The 26151-nt window shown below is 42.0% G+C and overlaps 2 protein-coding genes across 3 annotated transcripts in view; one reads left to right on the top strand and one right to left on the bottom strand.

The window, feature by feature from the left end:
* Window positions 1-26151, top strand: part of LOC148370531 (activin receptor type-2A-like) — a 122911-nt gene that overhangs the window by 35890 nt on the left and 60870 nt on the right. For both annotated transcript variants that reach the window (XM_088333051.1, XM_088333052.1), the window contains exon 3: window positions 10428-10561. In XM_088333051.1, coding sequence (XP_088189177.1) covers window positions 10428-10561 — 134 coding nt within the window. The remainder of the gene's footprint in view (window positions 1-10427; window positions 10562-26151) is intronic.
* LOC148370532 (uncharacterized) lies at window positions 17724-24443 on the bottom strand. The gene is made up of 3 exons (XM_088329668.1): window positions 24305-24443; window positions 17864-19449; window positions 17724-17819 (listed from the first exon to the last, which is right to left on the bottom strand). The coding sequence occupies exons 1-3, from the start codon at window positions 24441-24443 to the stop codon at window positions 17724-17726; spliced, it is 1821 nt and encodes a 606-aa protein (XP_088185794.1).

Here is a 26151-nt window from a genome sequence, read left to right on the forward strand (position 1 = left end):
TTAACCAACATCATCCTTTTTTAATGTATATGAGAAAATAGGAATAAAAACAATAATGAATATAAAAATGGGTACAATTTACCTGCAAATGGATGAGTCACAACATTAGCTTTTTCTGCTGGGTCTGATCTCTTTGATCTCTACACGGGGAATTAATATTTAGTAAAACAGAAACAAAACGAAAATAAACCTAAACAGCTTGACAATATCAATCACATTACTATGCATGGTGAGAGATTTGTCAGCTGGGGTTATAATGTTTAAAATTAACTTCTTTTGTGGAGCACCAAAAGATAGGTCTTACCTTTGTAGTTCTCTCTGATAAGACTAACAACAAACCCCGCCTCCTGGTCACATGTTAGAAGCCAAAACCAAACCCCACCCCATACCAGCAGATGGCACTGTTGGACTCAGCATTGCAGGACATTTACCAAAAACTATACACATATTTCAGCAGGAGTTTCAATAAAACAAAAGTTATTATTACACCCGTTACATACACCCCCCTGAAATTCTGCTAAATATGGGAGTGCTACACTAAACAGAAAAAAAAATTCACATGCCAAAAAGGCAAATACTGATGAAAAAGAGGACACGAAAACTGGTACAGTATTACAAGGAACAAACTGAAGTGCATGTCAGTTCTAAAACTCTCCCAAAATGAAGTGTGAAAAGAAAGGAGGCGATCGAACTCCTAACTAAGCACAGACTCAAAGATGCCTGTTACATCTCTGAAATATCAAACATTGTTCCTGTAGTTGTAAGTGCTCACATAGGCACAATTCTTGTTTCTTACTCAAGCTTTGTTACACAAACTGAAAGTGCATCTCTAATGAACTTAAACTAGGAACTAGCAGATATTGCGGACAGAGAATTGTCATCTACCAACTGGTCATTCATCTGACAAATAAGACGACTAGGAGGCCTGATGGACTGGCGGACCCTAAGACCATAACGGTTAGGTTGAGCACAAATAACCTGAGCTTGAGGGTCTGGGACAGTCAACTCTAAACAGTCAGTATCAGGGGAGTCTGTGTCCGGATGGTCAGTGTTCAATGGGGTCTCGTCTGGGAGGACAGTATGTGGTGGGCCCATACCCAAAGGGATCATGTTTTCAGAGCACTGTGATGGGCTTTCCGTAGTGTCACTTGAAGTATGGTCAACATCTTGTTCGGGGATGTGCTGACTTCCTCGACTGGATGTATCGACTGTGAGAGAGTCAGACTGGGCATCAGATCTGCTGTCTAGTGAGTTATCCTCCACCTCTGGATGAACTTGCTCTTCACCTGCCTGTATCACCCAGTTTACTGTACGGACATCACTGTCTTCAACCGCGTCAGGTAAATCAGGGCATACATCACTTCCATGCATAGCAGCGTCACACCCTGAGTGTTCAGATTCGCTGGCCAGATCATCCTCACAGGGCAAGAAGCTAACAGAGAGCAGCAAATTCCTGTGAACTACCTTCTCTTTGCCCGTCAGGCAATCCTTGACTCTATAGACATTTAGATCAGGCTTGACTGAGATGACTTCATACGGGGTCGACTCCCACTTATCTGCAACTTTGCGTTTCCCCGGGACACCTCTGTTGGCGATCAACACCCGGTCTTCCACGACGAGGGGTGATCCTTTGGCCCTACGGTTGTACAGCTTGGCATGGCGAGTCTGTTCTCTGAGAGTATTCCTCTGTACAATCTGAGCAGCTTCATGTAGATCTTTCTTCAGATGGCTTACAAAGTCAGAGTAGCTGACAACAGCATCATTGGTATTAGCATGTTGAAACATGACATCGACAGGGAGACGAGGGATCCTACCAAACACTAGGTAAAACGGTGCAAACCCTGTTGTCTCATGCTCTGTGCAGTTATAGCAGAATGTGAGCTGCTGCAACATTTGTGGCCACTTTGCTTTGGGCTGAGGGGGAAGGGTTCTGATCATATCTCCCAATGTTCAGTTAAATCGTTCTGCGATACCATTTCCCATAGGGTGGTACGGAGTCGTATGGGATTTCTGCACCCCTGCCATCTCTAGAAGCTCTTTGATCAGTTTGCTCTCAAAATTGGCTCCCTGATCAGAGTGGATACGCCGAGGGAAACCATAGACAAGGAAGAAATCCTGCCACAGACGGCGAGCAACTTGTTTGGCGGTTTGATTCCTGCAAGGGAAGGCGTGCGCCATCTTGGAGAAATGATCAGTTACGACCAGGACATCTACAGACTTGTTCTCTTGCTCAGCAGTCCAAAAGTCTATACAGACCAACTCCATAGGCTCAGAGGTGACTATGTTCTTGAGTGGTGCACGGTTGTGTGGTTCCGGTGTTTTCCCTACTACACAACGCTGACAGGATTTGACATAATTCACAACATCACGTTCCATGCCATTCCAGAAGAATCGTTGCCTCACCAGAGACAAAGTACGGTTCTGGCCTTGGTGACCTGCTGAGTCATGTAAACCATGAAGGACTTTCTGTTTCAATGAATCAGGCACCACAAACTGGAAGATTTTCTTGGCCATGTGAGGATCTTTCCTTATTTTGTAGAGCATGCCATTCTGTATGGTGAGTCTGCTCCAATGCTTCAGTAGTTTCATCACACTAGGCGACTCGACAGCTCTCTCACGCCTGGTAGGTCTCTTGTGTCTATGCACAAAGTACATTGTTCTGCTTATTGTGTTGTCCTGTTCTTGTAAACCAACAAGCTGACTCTGTGGGAGTGCCGTTGACTGATCTCCCTTCTGCAGAAGATTGAAGTTGGCATCCGTTCCCATCACTTGACCCACGCCACCAGTGGACTGAGCACTGAGGACAACAGCAACTTCTTCTGATGTCACAGAACCATTGGAGCCTGATGGAATTGCCCTTTTTACTGACTCATCTGATGTCCCAGCACTCTCGTCTACAACAGCGTGACAATTGTTGGATACTCTGAACACTTCTTGCACAGTACTGTTGTTCACCCCGTTGACTTGGTCCAAGAGCGAGGTATAGGGCTCGTTAACAAGGCCATGACCCACACATAACCGCACAAATGGCTCACGGCTTAGAGCGTCAGCTACGATGTTCTTTGGGCCAGGAATGTACTTCAGGTCAAAATTGTATGCAGCTAGCTTCGCTACCCACCGCTGTTCACACGCATCAAGTCTTGGTTTGGTCAAAATGTATGTTAACGGATTATTGTCGGTCCACGTGGTGAAGTGTCTTCCTTTCAACCAATGGCTGAATTTATCACATACCGCCCATTTCAAGGCAAGAAATTCAAGCCGGTGTGCAGGATAGTTGAGCTGAGAGCGAGAGAGCGTTTTACTTGCAAAGGCGACTGGTCTGGCTACTTTTCCATCAGGTGGCAGCTGTGACAGGACTGCTCCAATCCCATCGAAGGATGCGTCGACAGTCAGAATAAATGGCGCATCAAAATCTGGGTGGGCCAGAGTGACACCTGTCACGACGTTGTGCTTCAGTGTTTCAAATGCGTTCTGGCATGCATCGGACCAATCTGCAGGCGTCAGCTTCACTTGACCTTTCTTGCGGGCTCTCTTGCGTTTATGCTGGGCACCAGATTCAGATGTGAGCCTGAACAGAGGTTTTGCCTTCGCAGAACATGCTTCAATGAAGCTTTGGTAATACATCACCATGCCTAGAAAAGATCTGATTTTACTAGGGCATGGCGTCTTGCCATCAGACTCCATTAGGTCAGCGACTTGTACGTCATTAATCGCTCTCACCTTCTCGGGGTCAGTCCGAATTCCATCCTCACTGATGACATGCCCAAGAAATTTCACAGTCCGTCTGAGGAAAAAACACTTTTTGGGTGCGAGCTTGAGGTTGTGTTCCTTGAGGCGAGTAAACACCATCTGCAGGCGTTGGAGTGCAACTTCCTCTGTGGGGGCAAACACCATCAGATCGTCGAGATAACATAATAGGCTCATGAAATTCTGATCACCGAATATCGACATCATCATCCTCATAAATGTTGCTGGGCTGTTGCAAAGTCCCTGAGGAAGCCGGTTGTACTCGTGAAGCCCGAAGGGTGATGAGAATGCCGTGTACTTTTTGTCATCAGGGTGCAAGGGGACATTGTAGTAGCCTGACGTCAGGTCCATTGTGGAGAAAAAGGCATTTCCCCCAAGTGCGGCCAAAGCATCAGCTTGATGCGGTAGTGGGTAGGCATCCTATATGGTTCTCGCATTAAGCCTTTCGAAATCAGTACATACCCTTAGTTCTCCATTCCGCTTCCATATGAGAACAAGCGCAGATGCATAGTCGCTAGTCGACTTCTGAATAATTCCTTTCTCTTCCATCTCGTTCAGAGTCGTCCTCAGTTTTTCATACTGACTTGGTGGTATACGTCTGTAGGGTAGACGGAACGGCTTATCATCAACAAGGTGGAGGAATGTACAAACTCTTTGGCCTCTCCACAGTCCATCTTATGGCGAGAAAAGATTGACTCGAATTGTTCGATGATATGAAGGAGCTTGTTTTTACACTGCAGCGAAACCTCGCATGACTTCAGGTCAATGTCTTGCAGTCCCAGAGCTTCCAATGTACGCATCATGTCCTCTTCTGACCTGGGTCGGACCTCTTTGCTCTGTACACTCTGCACGTTGCACTTGACCTCCTCTGCACTGGGCAGGTCTTCCGCTGCGATACAAGGAGACACATCTGCAATTTTCCTGTTTCTTCTCAGCACCACAACTCTGTCCGTGGGATTTAAGACTTTAACAGGCACCCACCCATCCCCCCAGAGTGGAGTAACAACTCGTCCGACAAGGACTTGTCTGGGCCCAGCCTTAGATTGGGTTGGCTCAACGACCACTGTGCTGCCCGCTGACGTCCCGGCCAACTCAGGTAACTTGCCCCAAATAACGTACTCGGTCCGTGGATTCAGCGTCACGCAACTCTTGATTTTTACTGTCCCTACCTTGTCTGGAATGCAATCACCTCTCCATCTCTCTGTGTTAGAAAGCATTAACAGGAATTGACTGTGGTTATCGGACAGACCGTTGTCAGGAGTGGAAACTAATCTCCAATAGCCGTCAGTGCTTTTCAATTGAGTCAAAATATGTTTGATGGCATTGCTGCCAAGGATCATCTGTTCTGTCTGGCCTGGCACAACCATTACTGGCATTATCATTTGGCATCCGTAAACTGTGACGTGAATGTCGTACATGTCTCTGGGAGAAACTTGGTGTCCACCGCGGCCTACAATGACATAGTTATCGGCCGTGTAACTCATCATATCAGGGAATTGCTGCAGCAGGGACTTAGCAGTGTCCTCACTTACTGTACAAGCCATCGACCCGCTGTCTAACAGCGCTCTGAAAGTGGGGCCATCTTGCACAAGTACAGGTGTGTAAAACAGTTCGTCAGTCTCCGCTATTCTCTGAAACCCCTGAAAGATCAGCTTCTTTGATGGAGGTATCGTGTTGCTATACAACTCATAAATTGATTTATTATCTTGCATGTCAGGCATCACATTAGTGGTGGGAGGTATACTCAGTTGATCTGCACTGTTCTCCCCTAAGCGCAGATCAGTCAGTTTCCCTGAGGCAGTGGGACAACTTTCGTCACTGGACAATCACGTCGAGAATGCCCTGGGGCATGGCAGTGAAAGCAAAGGTTTTTGTCTCGGCAATGAGAGAAAGCACTGTGTTCTACTTCTTTGCAAATGATACATGGCTTGGCAGTGAAACCATTCATTCTGTCTCCAGGTCGCCTGGTTGGAGCTCGCCTTCTCTCTTGAAACTGGTTTGAGGTAACACGTATCAGAACTTTCTCCAACATAGAATAGAATAGAATAGAATATACCTTTATTGTCATTGTTACAAATGGGCTAACATATTGTGACAACGAAATTGGGCATGACACTCCAGTTTTACACATAGTGAGGGTATGAGCAAGAAGATAAAGGAACAGAGAAGATAATGTTATAAAACAAGGGGAATAAGGCTATAGTTATAATTTACATGGTATTTACACAACAATGTCAGCATGTGGGATGTTACATACAGGGTTGTCGTGATAACGTTGTATCGTAACGGTTGTGCAATATTGCATTTGGTGCAAAGTCATCATGGTGCAAAAATAGTCCGCATATACATTGGTGCAAGCATAGACATCATAGTGCAAAAAAAGGAAATGGTCAGACATTGTGCAATTTGAGCATTAAACGTAGTGCAGTCGACATGTGCAAGAACAAGACTTGAGTATCATTATTTTCGTATGAGGTAGTGTTGGCACGAGTTTTCAGTTTTTGTGCGGTGTCTGTTGAGCAGTGAACAAACATAGTGCAGACAGCATGTACGTGAGTACCATTTTACATACGTGTGAGGTTTTTTTTTTTTTTTTTTTTTTTTTTTCCAACAGTTTTCAGTTGTTTGTGCGGTGTCTGTTTAGGGTGGTAATGGCTGTGGGGAAGAAACTGTCTCTGAGTCTGTTTGTTTTTGCTTTGTGTGACCTGTAGCGCTTGCCGGAAGGCAGCAGGTCGTTAGAGGGACATACTGTGTGCTTGAAGTCTGAGGTGGCTCGTGTGCATGAGGGTTGGACCATGGTTCACCTCAGCTTTGTGTACGGCAATTTCCGCTCTATTCGCAGGTTGTTGTAGGGAAGCTGCTTTGTAGCTCTTCTCAGCATGGTATTCATTCAGCACCTCTAGTACTTCACATGCTGACCACTTATCGATGGTTTTAGATCTGTAAGTGAGTGCCAGTAATTTGCAAGGGCAGTTCCTAATAAACATGCGAGTAACCTCTATTTCTGGGTTGTCAAATGTTTTGCCCTGCTCACTCAAGCAGTCAGAGGCAAGGTCAGCTGCTCTGTTTAGTCTCAGCCAGTAGTCATAGGGGTCTTCCTGGTCTTTGGGCAAAGTTGAATAAAAGTCAGCTAAAGAGACAGCAGAGTACTTGGTACAGCTAAAGTGTTTCCTGAGAACACTATAAATCATGTCAGGGCAGGTATAGACGTCTATATTACTGTTTCTAATGCCAAACCTAACTACATCTTTAGCTTTTCCTCTCAAATGCGTAATGATTTCCTCGGCCTGCTCTTCAAGCCTCACATTACTCTTCTTAATAAATGTCTTCATTAGATCTTCCCACTCATGTACTTTTATTGAGTCTGAGCCTTCCCCAGTAAATGATGGTGGTTCTTTGAGCTTTCTCTGTGTAACCACCTGAACCTGTGATTCATCTGACACATGACCAGGCTGACTCAACGTTTTTGCTACATCTTGTGTGGCAGCAGCGCTAGGAGCTACTATATTGTGTGACTGTATACATGAGAAAATGCTATCAGCCAATTTATGTCCTATCTCCTGAATAATATTTGTCATCTGATCAGCTACCCCCTCAGAAACGTCACTTGTGCTCTGATTAAACATGTTTCAAAGATGTAAATAAGTCAAAATCGCCTGCGTAACACGTCACTGTATAGCAGTTTTAAATACTGTGAGCTGATGGCTTCATGAAATGATGTGGCAGGTAGGACAGTCCTCGGTTCGGAGAGCTTGATAGAAGTCACGGGTCACGGCACCAATGTTACCGCGGTGTACGTGTCCCACCAAAGATCCACATTCACGCTGGACTGGATGATGAGGTTTTTATTATTACAGTTTCTGCAAATGGATGAGTCACAACATTAGCTTTTTCTGCTGGGTCTGATCTCTTTGTAGTTCTCTCTGATAAGACTAACAACAAAGCATATCAAAGAGCTTTCTTTTCACTTTACAGAAAATACATTTTAGAATATCACAATACATTTTTACATCTTTACATTTTAACAAGATACTTTTAACAAGAGATCGTATAGTGGATTTTTAACGTTTACAATGAATTCAACATGTTTTTCTTTAGTCTGAATTTTAACCAACATCATCCTTTTTTAATGTATATGAGAAAATAGGAATAAAAACAATGAGTATAAAAATGGGTACAATTTACCTGCAAATGGATGAGTCACAACATTAGCTTTTTCTGCTGGGTCTGATCTCTTTGATCTCTACAAGGGGAATTAATATTTAGTAAAACAGAAACAAAACGAAAATAAACGTAAACAGCTTGACAATATCAATCACATTACTATGCATGGTGAGAGATTTGTCAGCTGGGGTTATAATGTTTAAAATTAACTTCTTTTGTGGAGCACCAAAAGATAGGTCTTACCTTTGTAGTTCTCTCTGATAAGACTAACAACAAACCCCGCCTCCTGGTCACATGTTAGAAGCCAAAACCAAACCCCACCCCATACCAGCAGATGGCACTGTTGGACTCAGCATTGCAGAACATTTACCAAAAACTATACACATATTTCAGCAGGAATTTCAATAAAACAAAAGTTATTATTACACCCGTTATATATATATATATATATATATATATATATATATATGTTTTTTTTTTTTTTTTTTTTTAGACCCGGTTAATGTGGACCAAAACCACCCGCTTAAAGTGATAATCTGCGAAGTAGCGACGCCCTTTCAAAAAAAAAAAAAAAAAAAATCTCGTCTTATCTCATTATCTGCATCGCTTCATAAAGACAGTTACGGGGGTCCCGCGCACGTCCGCCGCCTTTCGCCCGCCGCACGCGGACGGCCGCCTGTCGTCGCGCCGCACTACTGGGGTCGTCGGACGAGCGGGCTCCCCCCAGTTACGGGGGTAGCCCGATCACGCCCGCCGCCTTTTCTCGCGTCGCGCCGTGTGACGCCGTGTGACGCCGTGTCTGCCGAACTCGCTCTGTCGTGCGGCCCGGGAATGACTTCATTATATATTAGAGGTAACACTTTTTATTTATGCAAGTTAATAAGTGAAATGTTATGATAAGGGCAATAAATAGTAGTAGCAGTCGTGTTAATAAGTTAGCAGCAATGGTCGGTTTGAATTAATTCTGGAATATGTTTTTTTGCAACGATGAACATGCTGTAGTAGCACATAGAAAATGTTATTCTGTATTACAATAATTGAAGACATGTCGAATGTACGGCTTTAAAAGTGTGTGGATTATTTTTGTGTGTGCAATGTTTACCTTTTATAGTGTGCAAATATTCTTACATTTCTTATTTTTTCAAATGTTATTTATGTTAGATGTTTACTTAGTTTGGTGTGGACTATTTTAGTGTGCAATGTATACCTTTTTTAGCACATAGTAAATATTATATTACACTAATTGCAGACATGTTATGTTTACAGCCTTAAAGGTATGTTGATTATTTTTAGTGTGCTATGGTTACCTTCTTATAGTCTGCACAATTTGTTTTTGTTGTTGTTGTTGTTTACTTTGTTTAGTGTGGGTTATTTTAAGTGTGTACATTTTATCTTTTATACTGTGCAAATGTGGATCAGAGGTATCCAGAATGATAAATGTAAAAGCTTTAACTTGGTTGTTGCTGAGTGTAAATTCAAATTTGTGTATTTGTGCTTATTTAATTTTGGGGGATAGCAGGTTTACCTGAGGTTATATGCAATGTTTTGCCTTTTAATTTTGTTTTATGTTCCTCATTTTTTAAATGTTGTGTAGAAGTTTCACCAAAATGTTTGTTCTGACTAGGGCTGCAACAACTAATTTATAACATCAATTAAAATCGATTTTTGAAAGTGTTGGCAACTAATTAGATCATCGAGACCTTTGCGCCACTAACTATGTTCAAGCAATGCAAACAAACGTAAGGAGAAGGATGATTCGAGATGAGTCAGCGGAACAGCGTCTGTACCTAAAGCATGTCAACGTCTGCATCAACTAGCCCGCAGAACTGAGAAGCTGCGTCGTTGCGGTCACAGGTTTTAAAGGCTCAAGGTTTCATTGCCGTCGGGGACTTTTTTGGACACATTTTTACATATTACCTTTTTTTAATTGAAGTTCACTATTTCTTGTGTACTGTTACCCAATGCTAAATGTATTGCAACCTTATCATCATGAAAGGGGATTACTATTTTTGAGGACCCTTCTCAAGGTTTCTTATTTTCCTCATGCTGAGGCTTTTGAGGTTTTTTTCTTGCCCGCATGTTAGGTTAGGTTCAGGGAATGGTGTAATTGTAACCTGTGCAGTCTTTTGAGAATGTTCTGAATGTTTTGTTCTTAAGGGCTATACAAATAAATGTGACTTGACTATGAAAATAATCGTTATTTGCAGCCCTTTTTCTGACATTAAAGATAAGATAAAGGTACATCTGGTTTTGTCAACTTTCAATCCGGGCCAAAGATTTGACTGAAAATGGGAAATATAAATAAAGATAACAAGATACATATCATGATACTGATCAATATTGACTGATAATGAATTTTATATGGTGATAAAAAAATGTTGTCATCACCCAGGCCTACTTTCAAGTTTATATAGTTCATTTGATCAACAATCAAACAATATCTTGATGTTATATCTGTATGCGCATGAAAATAGATCTGGTTTGTAAATATCCTAATTTGTCCTTGCTTTCTGCAGCAACGAGTGCGTGGAGAGGAAGGAGAACCCTGATGTTTTCTTTTGCTGCTGTGAAGGCAACATGTGCAACACACGCTTCTTATACGTGCCTGATACAACTCCGCAAAGCAACACTCACCAGTCAACGGCCTACAGTACGTACTAAAACATTACATCACTAAGTTTGGAAAATAAATAGTACCCGGGACGAAATAACCTGGGATTTGTCAAGACATCTGTTGCTTCACGCGCGCGAGACAACACCAAACTTTACACCAGTGTTTGAAATAATGTTTGCCCGGACGCCCGGGGCGTGCATCGTTTACACTGGGCGTAAAACTTACGCAACGTCTCTGATCGGGTGGCCGACAACTTTCACTTGAAATAAAAAAAACAAGTTTTTATTTATTTATTTTTCAAATCAAGCGTTTGCTTTACTCCGATTTTGAAATCTTCGTTTGGTTTGGACATTTGGGAATTTCGGTTCGTTTGGCAATAGGCTCTATGCAAAAGAGACGATGACGTACTTCCGGAATAATCTCTGGATGGTTGGAAGTTTCAGATCAGCGCCGGTCTCAATGTTATGCGAGCAACAAACTCGCCAAAGTCGAATACGGATTTGTTTTTGGACGTTATTTCCAATTATTTTCAACTCTTTTATGCCTACTGACGGTCAGAATGCACAAATGTTTGTTTTAAAAAACGGGGAGACAGTTCGGCCAGCCACCACTGCTGTGTACCTCAATGTACAGCATCGGCTATTTGTAATGCGGTACTAAGTTTCCATACGTTTCCCCAAAACTCCGAATTACGAAAACTGCGGGTCATCAATAATCGAAGAGACGACTTTGTTGTTAAAAGTAGATCTCGAGTGTGTAGCTGACATTTTCAATGCTCGGACCTTATAGCTAATGCCCACAGATGTGTATAGATATTTGACACCTGATAACCTGCACTATGCTTTAGTGTTGAATTTTTGTGTTATGTTTTTGCTTTCTTTAAATTACACACATGCCTCTCGTTGCAGCTCGTTGACTTTATCTTTACTAAGAGCATCGCATTGAAATTTGTCCCATGTCAACTTATTTGCACATTGAAAGGTATTTTGACATATACTGGACTGTCTCAGAAAATTAGAATATTGTGATAAAGTTCTTTATTTTCTGTAATGCAATTAAAAAAACAAAAATGTCATACATTCTGGATTCATTACACATCAACTGAACTATTTCAAGCCTTTTATTATTTGAATATTGCTGATTTTGGCTTACAGCTGAAAAAAACTCAAAAATCCTATCTCAAAATATTAGAATACTTCCTCAGACCAAGTAAAAAAATAATTTTATAACAGCAAAACTAAATCAAACATTTGAAAATGTCCATTGATGCACTCAGTACTTGGTTGGGAATCCTTTTGCACGGATTACTGCATCAATCCGGCGTGGCATGGAGGCAATCAGCCAGTGGCATTGCTGAGGTGTTATTGATGCCCAGGATGCTTCGATAGCGGCCTTCAGCTCATTTGCATTTGTAGGTCTGGTGTCTTTTATCTTCTTCTTAACTATACCCCACAAATTCTCGATGGGGTTCAGGTCAGGGGAATTAGCAGGCCAATCAAGGACAGTGATGCCATGGTCAGTGCACCAGTTACTGGTGGTTTTGGCACTGTGGGCAGGTGCCAGATCATGCTGGAAAATGAAATCCTCATCTCCATAGAGCTTTTCAGCAGATGGAAGCATGTAGTGCTCTAAAATCTCTTGGTACACAGTTGCATTTACTCTGGACTTGATGAAACACAGTGGACCAACACCAGCAGCTGACATGGCTCCCCAAACCATTGCTGACTGTGGGAACTTCACACTGGATTTCAAGCAACTTGGATTTTGCTCCTCTCCAGCCTTTCTCCAGACTCTGGCGCCTTGACTTCCAAATGAAATGCAAAACTTGCTTTCGTCTGAAAAGAGGACTTTGGACCACTCTGCAACTGTCCAGTGCTTCTTCTCCATAGCCCAAGTCAGACGCTTCTTCCGTTGTCTTGAGTTCAGAAGTGGCTTGACCATGGGAATACGGCTATTGTAGCCCATTTCCCGGACACGTCTGTGAACTGTGGCTTTTGATACCTGGACTCCAGCTTCAGCCCATTGTCTTTGAAGCTCCCCCAAATTCTGGAAGCGGCTCTTGTTCACAATTTTGTTAAGGCTGCGGTCATCTCTCTTGGTTGTGCAGCGTTTCCGGCCACATTTTTCCCTTCCAACAGACTTTTTGTGGATATGCTTTGAAACTGCACTCTGTGAACAGCCTGCTCTTTGAGAAATTTCTTTTTGTGTCTTACCCTCCTGATGGAGGGTATCAATGATGGTCCTTTGGACAGCAGTCAGATCAGCAGTGATTTAGTTTACTGAACCAAGCTGAGTGTTTTTAAGGCTCAGGAAACCTCGCAAGGTGTTTCGAGTTAATTAGATGATTCAGGTGATTAGTTGAATAGCCTACTTGTATACTTTTTCATGATATTCTAATATTTTGAGATAGGATTTTTGAGTTTTCTTAAGCTGTAAGCCAAATTCAGCTATATTCAAATAATAAAAGGCTTGAAATAGTTCAGTTGATGTGTAATGAATCCAGAATGTATGACATTTTTGTTTTTTTAATTGCATTACAGAAAATAAAGAACTTTATCACAATATTCTAATTTTCTGAGACAGTCCAGTATGTGTACAGGAAAAAGGGCAGCGCGGCGGGGAAGTGGTTAGCGCCTGTGGGGCACAGTTCTGAGGTCATGAGATCAAACCTCCTGTGTGGAGTTTGCAAGTTCTCCCCGTGCTTGCGGGGGTTTCCTCCGGTCACTCCGGGTTCCTCCCACATTCCAAAAACATGCATGTCAGGTTAATTGGCTGGTCCAAATTGTCCCTAGGTGTGAAAGAGCGAGTGAGTTGTCTGTCTCTGTGTGCCCTGCGACTGGCCGGCAACCAGTTCAGGGTGTCCCCCGCACACTGCCCGAAGATAGCTGGGATGGGCTCCAGCACCCTCGTGACCCTACTGAGGATAAGCGGTGCAGATAACTGCGAATGTGTAAAACTGGAGTGTCATGCCCAATTTCGTTGTCACAATATGTTAACCCATTTTGTAACAATGACAATAAAGGTATATTCTATTCTATTCTATTCTATTCTATAATGGATGGATGGATGGATGTACAAGAAAAACAAATCAACTTTTTGTTTCATACAATGCAAAACAGCATTGTTTCTGTGAATGCGCTGCTCAAGAATGTCGTCATTGGCAAAGGTAACAAAGTCACACCATTCAAGTCCTGCAACTGCCCCTTGACTTGCCAATAATGGCAATGGCTTTCTTTCAGCTTATGCACACCATGATCAATTTTGAGGTACTTGCAATCTATGTAACTTTGTATAATTTGGGCATTTAATTTCAACAAGCCCAAATAATGGTCTCTCGATAGGGTCATACACCATGCCCATCAGGTGATGCACAGGGTTGGGTAAGGTTACTTTAACTTGATTACTTTCAATTACATTTGGATTACTCCAATACCAAATATGCTAATAAAAGACAAAAGAAACTGAATATGAATAAAATTATGACTCCCAACACGTGGTAAGCTTTCTTTCCTGGCTTTGATCTCTTTGATCTCCGGCAAAACTAACATAAAATGCGACAGAAACAAAATGAAAATAAATCCAAACAGCTTGCCAACATCATTTTTGCCGTTCAATGTATTCCGTTACTCCCCAAGCCTGCACAAAATTTAGTAATTTTATTCATATTTTGTTTCTTTTGTTTTTTTTTAGCATATTTGGTATTGGAGTAATCTAAAAGTAATTGAAAGTAGTCAAGTTAAAGTAACCCTACCCTACCCTGGCGATGCACCCAACCACGGTGCATCTGGATGAACTACTAGCCCACACGTGGCTAAGTTGACATTTTTTAAAACGGCATAATCCTTTAAGGCATTTGATTTGATTTGCAGACCCCTCTTCATGTGTTCAGTTTGTCGTAATCCTCGGATGAGTCTTTCTGCCAGGTTTTCTGCTTTGCTTGGAGCAACATGACTGACCTCCCTGAAATATGAAGCAGTTACTCTTGCTTTTTCAAGTTTGGTCTGTGGTGCTACGCTCGGACAATTCTCTGGACATCATTTACCGTGATCTTCGGCAACTCCAGCAAACAGCTTGTACAAATTAACTTCGCCATGACGTTATTTTGCGCTTTGTTTCTGCTGTTTACGAGAGACCGGAAATGACTAACCACCCTTACTCACAAACGCGGAAATAAGTCGTGTATAGAGCCCATTTGCATAATCAGCAGCCGATCAGAAGCCCACGTTGAAAACTTTGTGCTTCCGGACTTTCCCAAGCGTTATAAGGTCGTGCATTTGCATATAATTTTCCAAAGTAGACGCACAGAGAACACAATAAAAATGGATAAGTGGTTAGGAATTAAGCCAAAACCTCAGCCCCAGAAGAAAGATTCAAAAGAAGCAAACAAAATTTATGACGCTACAAAACGTAAACATACATTAAAAGCATTGTGGAAAGAGGAGTTCCCGTGGCTTGTAACTGACGACGCAACGCAAACATTGCATGAATGAAGATGAGTAAATACAGGTACATACTGATGGCTGACGGCAATGTCATATACATGCAATGAATGTTATAAGTAGATTTATAATAAACTTAATTTTAAAGTGTGGTTCTGTTATATATTCTGATTATCAATCCTTAATACTTTGCAACAATGTTTTTTGCGGTTTTTTTTTGCGATTAGTCGTCTTATTGTGTTTTAAGTTGTGAAAAATGGGGCAGGCAACTTTATGGCTGGGCAGAGTTGTCTGCCCTGGTGTCTGGTAACTTTCTGTTATGAGTTTTAGACACTGCTTACACCTTTTGCTATTAGATCTTATCAGTCACTGTGAATAATTAAATTAAAACATAGTATTCAATGCACATTTTTTAACCCAATGTTAAATGTCCTACAGAAGTGTAACAAAAGCTTTTTGAATTTTGCTGCATTAATAAGCATATTAAATGTTCTGATGTTTAAACAATCCTAAATTTAATAGTTTAATTCTTATATTTTCAATTTTCTTTGATTTTAATTGTAAGACACAGTGCTCCACAGAATGGAAGATATTGAATTTTTCATTGCGTGTTCTTTTGGTTTCTGAACTTGGGAAACATAAGCAAAGTAGGACAGTATTTACGACAATTGAATTGAAACAACTACTTTTAGACCACAAGTGTCAAACTCAATCAAATATGGCCTGCCACATAATTTGATGTGGCCACCGAGACATTGCTCAGGGAAGCACAAGAGAAAAATAAACTCAAACAATGACTTGCCGTTTTAAATAGATCCACTATATGTCTCTACACTGTAGCTGTACTTACCGACTACCATCAATCAACTCGAGGACATTAAGGAAACCCATATCTACAGTGCTGTTTAGTATAATAGCAGGGCAATGCGACTAACCAGGATATCCCTGGTTTTTAGTATATTTTTAATTGTTACATGTCAGACAAGTTAGAAGTAGGTCCAGTAGATTCTCAGGAAACAAACAAGACACAGCATTCATAATAGGCACGCTCTGAAGGCTGTGCCATTGGGCAAATCGTTAAAAGGGGTGTTTTAAAAAATAGCAGTGTGGCAACCAATCTCTGAGCTCATCAATTTTGGGGAAGAAAAAAACAAAAACAGGTTTGAATCAGGTGTGATTCTGGTGCCGCCTATATAAGGATGATGACAACCGCACAGTATGAACATGCTTTTGAGGGAAGTGAGTCATTCGAGACAATGCTCTGAAGAACCGTGTTCTATGATTAAAAAGTTGATTGGAGATGGAAGAACCTAAAAAGAGGTGCAAAAAGTGTTGGCTGTTAAGCTAAAATGGACATGGAAGAAAATGGAAGACAACTATTTAAATGGAGAATAACCAGAATGGCAAAGGCTCAGCAAATGATCAGGTCCAGGATGTTCAAACACAGTCTTAGTTACCTGTAAGTGCTGTGATAGTTAGAAGACTTCAGTGTGAAGCAAATTAATTTTTAAGAATCCCACACAAAGTCCCTCCGTTAAAGAAAGTAATGTGCAGAAGAGGTTACAATTTGCTAAAGAACCCATCAAATGTCCTAAAGAAAAATTGAGGAATAGTTTGTGGACTGATGAAAGTAAAATTGACATTATTAGGTCCAGGGGCCACAGACCGTGTGCTACACGACCCCCAAACTTTGAATTCAAACCTCAGTACACATTGAAGACAGTAAATTATGGTGGGGCATGTTTCTCCTACCCTGGGCCCATTTAGGGGTCATGGATCAGTCAGCGTATGTCAAAATACTTCATGAGGTTATGTTGCTTTATGCTGAAGAGGACATGCCCTTGAAAACAACAAGACAATGACAAAACACACCAGTAGATGAGCAAAGGCTTGGTTCCAAACTAACAAAATTAATGTTATTGAGTGGCCAGCCCGATCCCCAGATCTCAATCTGTTAGGTTCAAGTCTCTAACATTTATGATAAAACGCTCTGTAATAAAAGACAAAGAGAATCAATGAATATGTTGTTAGATATACTTGCAAGGAGAGTTCGGAGAGTGTGTTACCACCAATCGCCCAAATAACTCTGAAGAAATCTCCGAATCTCCTTTCTTTTTATTATGTTTTTTGCCCTGCAATACATGCCTCTTTACTGAGGGGCGGGGATTCTATCTAACAAAGGAGACTGTTTTCTAACTTTTGCTACGTAGAGTTAATCAGTCTTCTTTGGAAAGCTTGCTATCCGGCTGATGATGGAAGGTTTCCTTTTGTTTTGGGAGAGCCTCCTTTTCCTTCTTCTCACGCTTTTTGGTGAAAAAAAATCTTGAGTTATGGCATGAAGAGGTCATTCCAGGTCAGGATACATCCGTTGGTATGTGAGAACAAAACACAGTCTGTACATCGAAACACAACTCATGGCCTTGGAGAATGATTTACAGGCTGAGAACTCTTCAAAATGGCTAAGAACATATATAACATATTAAATGTCAACTGTAGGATAAATATAGTTATACAATCCCATCATCCCCTCCTGTTTATCCAACTGGTGATTTAATACTTCATTCAACTGTCATTTCGCAATACGATTTTCAACAGAGAAATCATGAATACAACACAGTTGTTACACTTAGAGGTTGTCGTCATAATGACCAGGATCTGAGTAAATATAAGGAAAATGCAGAGACAGGAAATCATCATCAACATTTGTGTCATTACAATTTTCACCATCGTCATTTTTATGGTAATTGCCAGAGTCATCGTCAGCATCGGTATCCGAGGGAAACAGAGCATACAAAGGTACCATCTTTGCCTGCATTGGGGCAAGAGCTGTTGTAATTAGTCTTGTTAGCAATGTTCTTATGCACGGAATACAACAACATCCACACAATGTGAGAATTGCCGCAAAAACGGCTATCGCCATCATGGCTGATATTATTATTTTTTTATATTTTCCAAACGTATCTCCAAAACCATCCCACATTGATGTGTCAACTCCTGAGTGGTCTTTCATCTTGTTGTTAAGTGACCTGAGGCCTTCCAGGGCCTTTGTCAGACTTCCGTCTGCTGCCGTGTTGTTCGGTATGAACGTGCAACATTGGTCACCAAAGATAGAACAGACCCCTCCCTTTTCAGCCAGTAGCATATCAACAGCAATCCGGTTCTGGAAAGCCATGAGGGAGGTAGCAGAGAGTTGCTCGTGTATGGCGGAGAAACCTTGTTCTGTTTTGTTTCCTAACTTCTGTACATTGAAATGGATATAGTTTATTCTGTCAACGTTTTTATTAATTGTACACCAATAACAAATCAAAGATTCAAAACCCGCTGCTACTTGATCTGCTAATTTGTATTCATCTGGTACGCCTCTTGGAACACCGATGCTGTCGATGTATGTAGGATCATTGTCACTCCAGGCATAGGTAGACCTTTTTCTTTTCCATGCATGTGGTAACAAGCTCTTAACAGATGTTAGCAATTCAGGGATTGTGGTGGCGGTTATAGACACAGGTAAAATAAGAGACACAGATGCACACAATCCTGTGGTATTGTACGGTAGTCTATCATACAACTTGTCTCCTCCACACCACCACCAGATGTCACTCCGGGAGAGTGGTTTAAATGTTATATTGACTGTCAACATTTGGTGACATTGTGTACTATTCAGATTACTTATATTGTCACCAAGTCCGGTTCTATTTATACAGGTAAAATTATTTTGAGCTACTCTTTTAGAAAACACAGGCTTATGTTTTTCAACTGTCGTTATGGGGTAGGTTTGATCCCAGAAAGAGCAGTTTCCGTTTGGTACAGCATTATTCATTACGTTTATCAGGCACTCTGAGTTCAGAGTGGATGGTGCAACTCTCAAAAGAGGGCGAGCACCCATACACACAACACAATCCGTCATGACAGCATGTGCCGCCTGCTCAGCCATTAGCAACCAGTTGTTATCTATCCTTGAAATTCCTGTGGTAACTTTGAACCACCCATCAATGTCTTTGACTGACATGCTTACTGATGTGATATTTGTCGTTAGAGAGTAGTTACTTAATTTTGGCTGATCAGTCGATTTCATACTGTCATTTACACACACTACGACCGGGAAAAAGGGGTCCAGGCCCGAGGACCAGGCCCATAACGTGAAACCCCAGCACGTGCTGTTGAAAAAATCTGATCCCGGAGGTCGAATTGTCTGGTTTGTAACGGTTATAGTCAGTTGTAAGTTGCTTCCTTGATGCTGCAATTTAACCCGATTTTTGAAATACTGGGCCTCAGAGCTGTCCCCCGGGGTCCAGTACTCCCCTGCTTCCGTTGTAACCAAATACTCCCACCCTTGGAACGCTCCGTGTCCAAACACGTACCACCAGTACTCCTCCCACCCTTGCCCAGTAATATGTGTTGGCTGTCCCCCTAGACTGCCTCCCTGGAACCCTTTTAAAGAGGTTATCTGTATGGATATCACAGTGGTGGCAATTGGTGGCACAGTCACTGTCACAGAGTTGTTATAGGTCCACGATATTAACCAAGGAGTGCATGTTGTATGATTTGACAGTATGCGTTGTATGGTGCAGACCTTTCCATGGGTGTGAACCGAGCCAGCAGCGGTGAGTGCGATTATTATCAAGTATAGATAGGGGCCCATCATTTAGCCTGTAGTGGAAGGACCAATTAAATGTTAGGTTTATCACCTTTTTGTGGTTAAGATAGCTGTATATGCGTTGAAATGAGCATTCTACCTGTAGATCTGCAATTCCTCCTAATACTTCCAGAGTTGTGGACAATCTTCACTGGTTTGAGACGACTGCAAACCATAATCGCAGCCCCCTTTGTAGCCAGCCTTCCTCTGAAAGTTTCGTTGAGGAACTACAGCTCTACAACAGGTACCACAATGCTATAAAAATGACGCAAATGAGGACGGTTACGGCGTATGCTAAGATAGAAATAGTTATTTTAGTCATTTTTAATTACTTTCTTACAATGTGTCAAATGAACCCATGTACTTCGTTCCGCAATCTTTACTGCTGTGCCTGTGGTTAACAACACCTGGTAGGGCCCCTCCCACCTAGGTGAATGCCAGTGTTTCTTCTTTATGCTTTTAATCAGGACCCAATCTCCTGGTTCAACTAACTGGCTTTCCTGTGGAGACATAGAAAGTGTATCATCATCATTATTATTGCGATCTGCCAGTTGCTTCTGGTGCTGCAACATTTTTCTCATGTAATCTGCTAATGTACTTTCCTCATCTGTTTCCCACATGTTCTTAAAAAACGGCAATCGGTACGGTCTACCAAATATCGTTTCGTACGGCGTCAGGCCGCTTGTACTTGTGATGTTGATGTATAATTTTACTAGGTCAAGACATTTAGTCCATGGTCTTTTGGTTTCAGTCATACATTTCCTGAGTCTATTTTTAATTGTATAATTCATCCTTTCAACTAGACCGGCACTTTGCGGGTGATAGGCACAATGGTTCTTTAGATCTATGTGGAAGGCTTGCCCTATTTTGGTAATGATTTGGTTGACAAAGTGTGAGCCATTATCACTATAAATTTTTTCCGGTATTCCATATCGTGGAATTATGTCCTGACATAGGGCTTTTGCTACTGTCAACCCATCTGGGTGTTTTGTGGGGAAGAGTTCTATCCACTTTGAGAATGAGTCAATAATTACAAGGCAGAACCGTTTCCCGTCACTCTGACTCAATTCTATGAAATCCATGTGTATATGTTGAAACGGGTAGTCTGGTTTGGGGAATTGTCCCCTCTTTGGCCTTAAATTCCCTTGAGCATTATGTTTGGCACATATTAGGCATGCTCTACAAAATCTTTTTGAATAGGAGTTAAAACCATAAGTCGTGTATACTTTATTGACTAGTCCAACCATCCCTCCCTTTGACACATGCGTTGAACCGTGACTCACTATAGCAGCCCATTTATATAAATTTTTTGGTAAAATTGGCTTGTCTTCAGGTGACATGTAAATGCCTTTACACAGTTGTGCTCCTTTATTTTTCCATGAATCTTGTTCAGACTTTGGCGATTGTTGTTGCATGTCTAATAGTATCTGTCTGTCAGGGTTTTTTCCTGCTAGGTCAGGAAACCGGTCCTGTGTTATCATGTGTATATCAAGTTGGCCCTGTGCAGCTGCCTTTGCAGTTCTGTCCGCAAACGCATTTCCTCTTGAAACTGGATCAGTTCCATTTGTGTGCGCTGCACACTTGCATATCGCTAGATGTTTTGGTAGCTGTACTGCTTGCAAAAGATTTGTTAATAATGTTGCATGTGTGACTGGTTTACCTGTCGATGTAATCATACCTCTATTTTTCCAATGTTGTGCAAATGTGTGGGTAGTTGCATACGCGTATTGGCTATCTGTGTAAATGGTTGCAACCTTGTCTTTCATTAACTTGCACGCTTCCGTAAGAGCCACCAATTCTGCAGCTTGCGCTGAGAAATGTTGGGGCAACATCTCTGCTTTTAGCACCTTTTTTAGAGTAACCACAGCATAGCCTGTTCTTGTTTTACCAGTATTGTCTTTTTTGGAGGAACCATCTACAAATATTACTTGGCCTTCTGTCAGAGGCACATCTTTTAAGTCTGCTCTGCTTTTTGCTGTTTGTTCAGCTAAGGCTTGACAATCATGTTTCTCTCCATCTTCTTCAGTAGGCAGTAATGTAGCAGGGTTCAGTACAGTGCATCTCTCTAACGTCAGATGCGGTTGAGACAAAAGTGTGGACATGCATGACAGGTGTCTTGCAGGTGACAAGAAAGACATCTTTGTCTGCAAAAGTAATGCCGATACGGCATGTGGAACCCTTAGTACAAGAGGGTGGAAGAGAACTATATCTGCACTGGATGTTATTGCCAGTGAGGCAGCAATGTTCCGTGTAACTGCGTTAGGACTGAGGTCATGAACTTTCCTTTACAATCCACCATTTGCACAAATTCCTTGTCGTAATCAGGTAAGGCTAACGCGCAGCTGCTAACCATTTCCTGCTTTACTTTAACAAACGCCTCTTCTGTTTCTGGTGTCCATTTCAATTTATCAGACATTTTAAGCTCCTCTGTATACATAAGCGATTGTAGGGGTGCTGTTATTTCCGCATAATTTGGTACCCAACTTCTGCAGTAGTTCGTAAGGCCTAGGAATGACATCATTTGTTTCTTTGTTAAAGGTTTAGGCACTTGTAAAATGGCTGTCTTTCTTTCTTCTAAGATCGCCCTCCCTCCTGCACTAAGCTGATGTCCTAGGTATTTTACTTTCTCTTGGCAAAGTTGTAGTTTATTTTTGCTGATTTTGTGACCTTCTTCTGCTAAGTGTTTTAGCAGTGCTAATGTATCGGTTCTACAGTTTTCTATTGTTTCGGACGCCAAGAGTATGTCGTCGACATAAACAAGAAGCTGGCTATTACGTGGGGGTTCAAAGGTGGATAAACTAGACATAATGACTTGCGAGTATATTGTTGGGCTTTCACAATACCCTTGAGGCAGTCTAGTATAGGTGTATCTTTTCCCTTTAAAAGTAAATGCAAACCAATATTGGCTATCTTTATGCACTGGTACGGAGAAGAATGAATTACTAATATCAATTACAGTAAAGATTTTTGCCTTTGGGTCTAGCGAATTTAAGAGTGTGTGTGGGTCAGGTACGCAAGGTGATCTTTGAATGACGGCTTGATTTACTGCAACTAAGTCTTGTACCATTCTCCACCCTATGGATGGTGGAGCTTTCTTTACAGGAAATATTGGCGTGTTTACTGGGGAGTCGGCACATTCCACTAACACCCCCGCTTTTATTAAATTTTCAATCACTGGTTGTATCCCAGCCATAGCATCTGGCTTGAGTGGATATTGTTTTATTCTAGGGCGATGCTCTGTTTTTGGTCTGACTACTACAGGGGATGCCCCTTTTACAAGGCCCACGTCCGTAGGCCCCTGAGACCATAATTTCTCGTGAATCTGCTTCAACAATTCCTCGTCCTCTCCGGTTAAAAAGATTTGTCATTCTTGTTCTTCTATTAAGTGTACTCCTGACTGCACTGTCACTGACCAGAAAAGAGCCTTTCTTGTTAATCCTGTGGAGTTGCTATACGAAGTATTCGTACCCGTTTCTCTCCAATCTTTGGCTCTTTCTCCTTTGTACACTAATTTTTCCAAGTCTTGCCATTTGATGCTCTTCTTTTTGCACAACGAAATATGCGGTACGCATCTATCCATAAGCCAGTTATGCTGTTTAAACAGTGACTGGAGTGGGTCAGGTAAGAATACTGCTGCTACGGCATTTGATTTTATGTCTGAATACACATAAGACACAGTTATCTTTGTGGGAGCGGCTTTACTGAGTTTGCTTGCATAGTTAGAATCGGGTTTGGCGGTGAACCACATGGTGACGTGTAGTTCATCAGGTGACATTGTGTCTTGCTGCTGCTCAACAGCATTCTTTCCTTCATTTACTAGGCTAGCTCCCGTATTAGTAGGCGGTTTATTTGGAATGTCTAGGGTATAACGGTAACGTGGCTGTCCCACACCTTGCATCACGTATACTTCTTCAGGCTTGTGCCTGATTATTTTTAAGCCATCAGGCGTGGGCATTATGGCTAACCCTAGGGCTACAAGCCCGTCTCGTCCTAACAAATTAACTGGGCATTCGGGCAGCACTAAAATTGACATTTGACATGACTTCCCTTCTGGGTCTTTGAGCCACGTCAGCTCGGTTTCTGGGACTCTTTTTAATACCCCCTGAGCTGCGCGCACCATTACTTTGTTTGGCCCGAGGGTCACATTTGGGATTTGTTCTTTAAGGGTGGTTCTGCACGCCCCGGTATCACAGAGGAATTTTACAGGAGTGCCTTGAACTAATAATGTTACTTCGGGTTTGATTGTTTCTTCAAAGAGAATTCTTTCGAGATTAAAAATTCCTTCTTCCCCAGTTAACTCTTCATTGTTTTGATGCTGTTCTACTGTCCCTATTTTATCATTACTATCTTGGCCTAGTCACGCTGTTTGGTGTTGCTCAGCAGAGCTTTCTTCTTCACATTCAAATGACATGTGACCTTTCTGACCGCAGGCCCAACACTTTACGTCTCGTCTTCCTACTTGAATGCCTTGTTTTGACTCGCCGTGTGTGTTACCCCCACTGCCTCCACCTCGGCCCCCTCTGCCTCTACCACGACCCCTCCCGCGGCCCCTTCCGCGACTGCTTCGTCCTTGGTAGAGGATAAGTTTACCTTCATCGTCTGCGTAAAATATAGTGCCTTTTTTCTCTCTTTCCTTTTTTCCCTTTATGACTTTTTCGGCGTGTAGGGCATGATTTATATATTCTGCCAGGGTGCCGCCACTCATACCTATGTAGTGTCGGTCCACCCAGCCTTTTATGTCTGGTGTTGATCCAGAGTGCAGGGCATTTTTAAGTTGCTGTTTGTAAGCGCCCGTCTCATCCTCATCAAACGCCAAACCACTGTTTGTCCTGAATACCTTCTCCATCCTTACTCTATACTCGTCAAATGACTCTCCGGACATTTGTCTGCTCCTGCCAATCTCAGTGTAGTTTGCTCGTTTTCTATATCTATTTTTTACTCTGTCAATAAGGGGGTCCACTTGGCCTTTTAGCCATTTAGAATCGGGCGGTAAAACCCTACCCTCTTCACCTATAGGTGAATAATTCCCTTTAACTAGCTGCCAGTCACCCCCTAAGAGGCACATCCAGACTTGCTGAACTTCAAAACCATTTAAATGATATGTACCCATTAATAGCTCCATTTGTCTAACGCATTCGTCTATGTCGGTTTTTGGGTGTGGCACGCCATCTACTGCCTTTTTTATGTCGTCCTGAGTCCATGTTCGGTACACTCTAACAACATTTCCTTGATTTTCTTGTCCCGCACGCGGATTTGGTAGCTCTATTAGGGGGAATATTTCTGTACCTTCCCTTTCCGGGTCCAGTGACCGTACTTGTGGTGAAGGGGACAGTATTTTGCCTAGTTCTCCTGACATGCTATGTGACCAGGCTCCTCGGGAGCGGGTAAATGGCCTGGGTGGTGTTAGCGCATGCGAATGATATTTGGCATATTGTGGGGGCGGCGTGGAGCGAGGCGTATTACTGTGTGCCTGCTCTTTCTCCCTCAGTAAAGATGCAGCAGCCAGTAATCGACGCGGTTCACTATATGGCCCTGTATATTCGTTATCCTCCTTTTTATGATACATAACGGTATTTTCATCCTCTTCTCTTTCTTCCTTACTTTCTGATTTTCTTTTTTGATCATTTTTTTTGACTTTCTTGTATTTTCTTTTCTTCTCTGATCCGTCTCGCTTTTCTTTCACCGTCTTCTCGTTGTCCAGCTATTTTCATCCAAACTTTAGTCTGTTCGTATCCTTCTTTATTCATTTTAGTTTCATTCTGTTTACATTTTTTGCCTATTTTCTGTTGTAGTTCTCTGATGCTTGCCGTGGATAATTTTCCGGTAAATTCATATTGTTTTATCCAGTAACACAGAGGCTTGATTGCGGTTGAATCTTCCTTATAAATGATTTTCCAATCTTTACATTGGAGTTCATCGAGAATTTTTTGTCTCTCCTTACTCTGTCCTTTCCCCTTTTTAAGTCTGTAATTTAGTCCCGGTGGGTCTTAATACATAGGGTATTCTAACACCAGGTGATTTTCAACAAGCCAGGTGATTTTCAACAAGACAGTGATTAATTACTCATGTGATAAAGTTCACTCTTTTTTTTTTTTTTTTTTTTTACTTGTTTCCAAATGACAGAGGACCCCTGCTCATCCTTGTGGAATTTAACTAACTTTAAAGCGCTGGGTTAGGGGAGTCCACGCCTCCCGCGGGATTTTAACTGTCTGAAAACTATTTACCTGATAGAGTCTAGAATTGTCAGGGTTTTTCTGTTAAGAATGTACCCCCGTAGATCTTGCTTTTCAACTGAGGATTCTTAATCTTTGTATCTGTTAAGATTTTCCTTTTCTACAAAGGATTTTTAATCTTTTCGACGGAGGATTCTTAAACCTTAAGAATCTACCCCCCGCGAGTCACCCTCCCCCACCGGTATGCACACAATGTTATGAATAAATTTTACTCACGATTCTCTAAGTCCTTGGCTTTCCGTCAACCGTCAGATCCCAGCCCGCGAGGGAAGGTCCAGTCCCGGAAAAAGGGTCTTTATGCTGTGGCCACAGTCTTTGCTG

Source organism: Urocampus carinirostris, chromosome 3 (assembly GCF_059441175.1).
Source record: "Urocampus carinirostris isolate Australia breed hairy pipefish chromosome 3, RoL_Ucar_1.0, whole genome shotgun sequence".
Classification (NCBI taxonomy): domain Eukaryota; kingdom Metazoa; phylum Chordata; class Actinopteri; order Syngnathiformes; family Syngnathidae; genus Urocampus; species Urocampus carinirostris.

Excerpts from the sequence above, each read along its gene's own strand:
- LOC148370532 (XM_088329668.1), bottom strand. The coding sequence starts at position 24,443 with ATGGAGAAGGTATTCAGGACAAACAGTGGTTTGGCGTTTGATGAGGAT. Across the intron at positions 19,450-24,304 it reads GGTGGACCGACACTACATAG|TGACTGTGCCACCAATTGCC; the intron begins GTATGAGTGGCG and ends ACTCTGTGACAG. Across the intron at positions 17,820-17,863 it reads TGGCGATAGCCGTTTTTGCG|AACATTGCTAACAAGACTAA; the intron begins GCAATTCTCACA and ends TCCGTGCATAAG.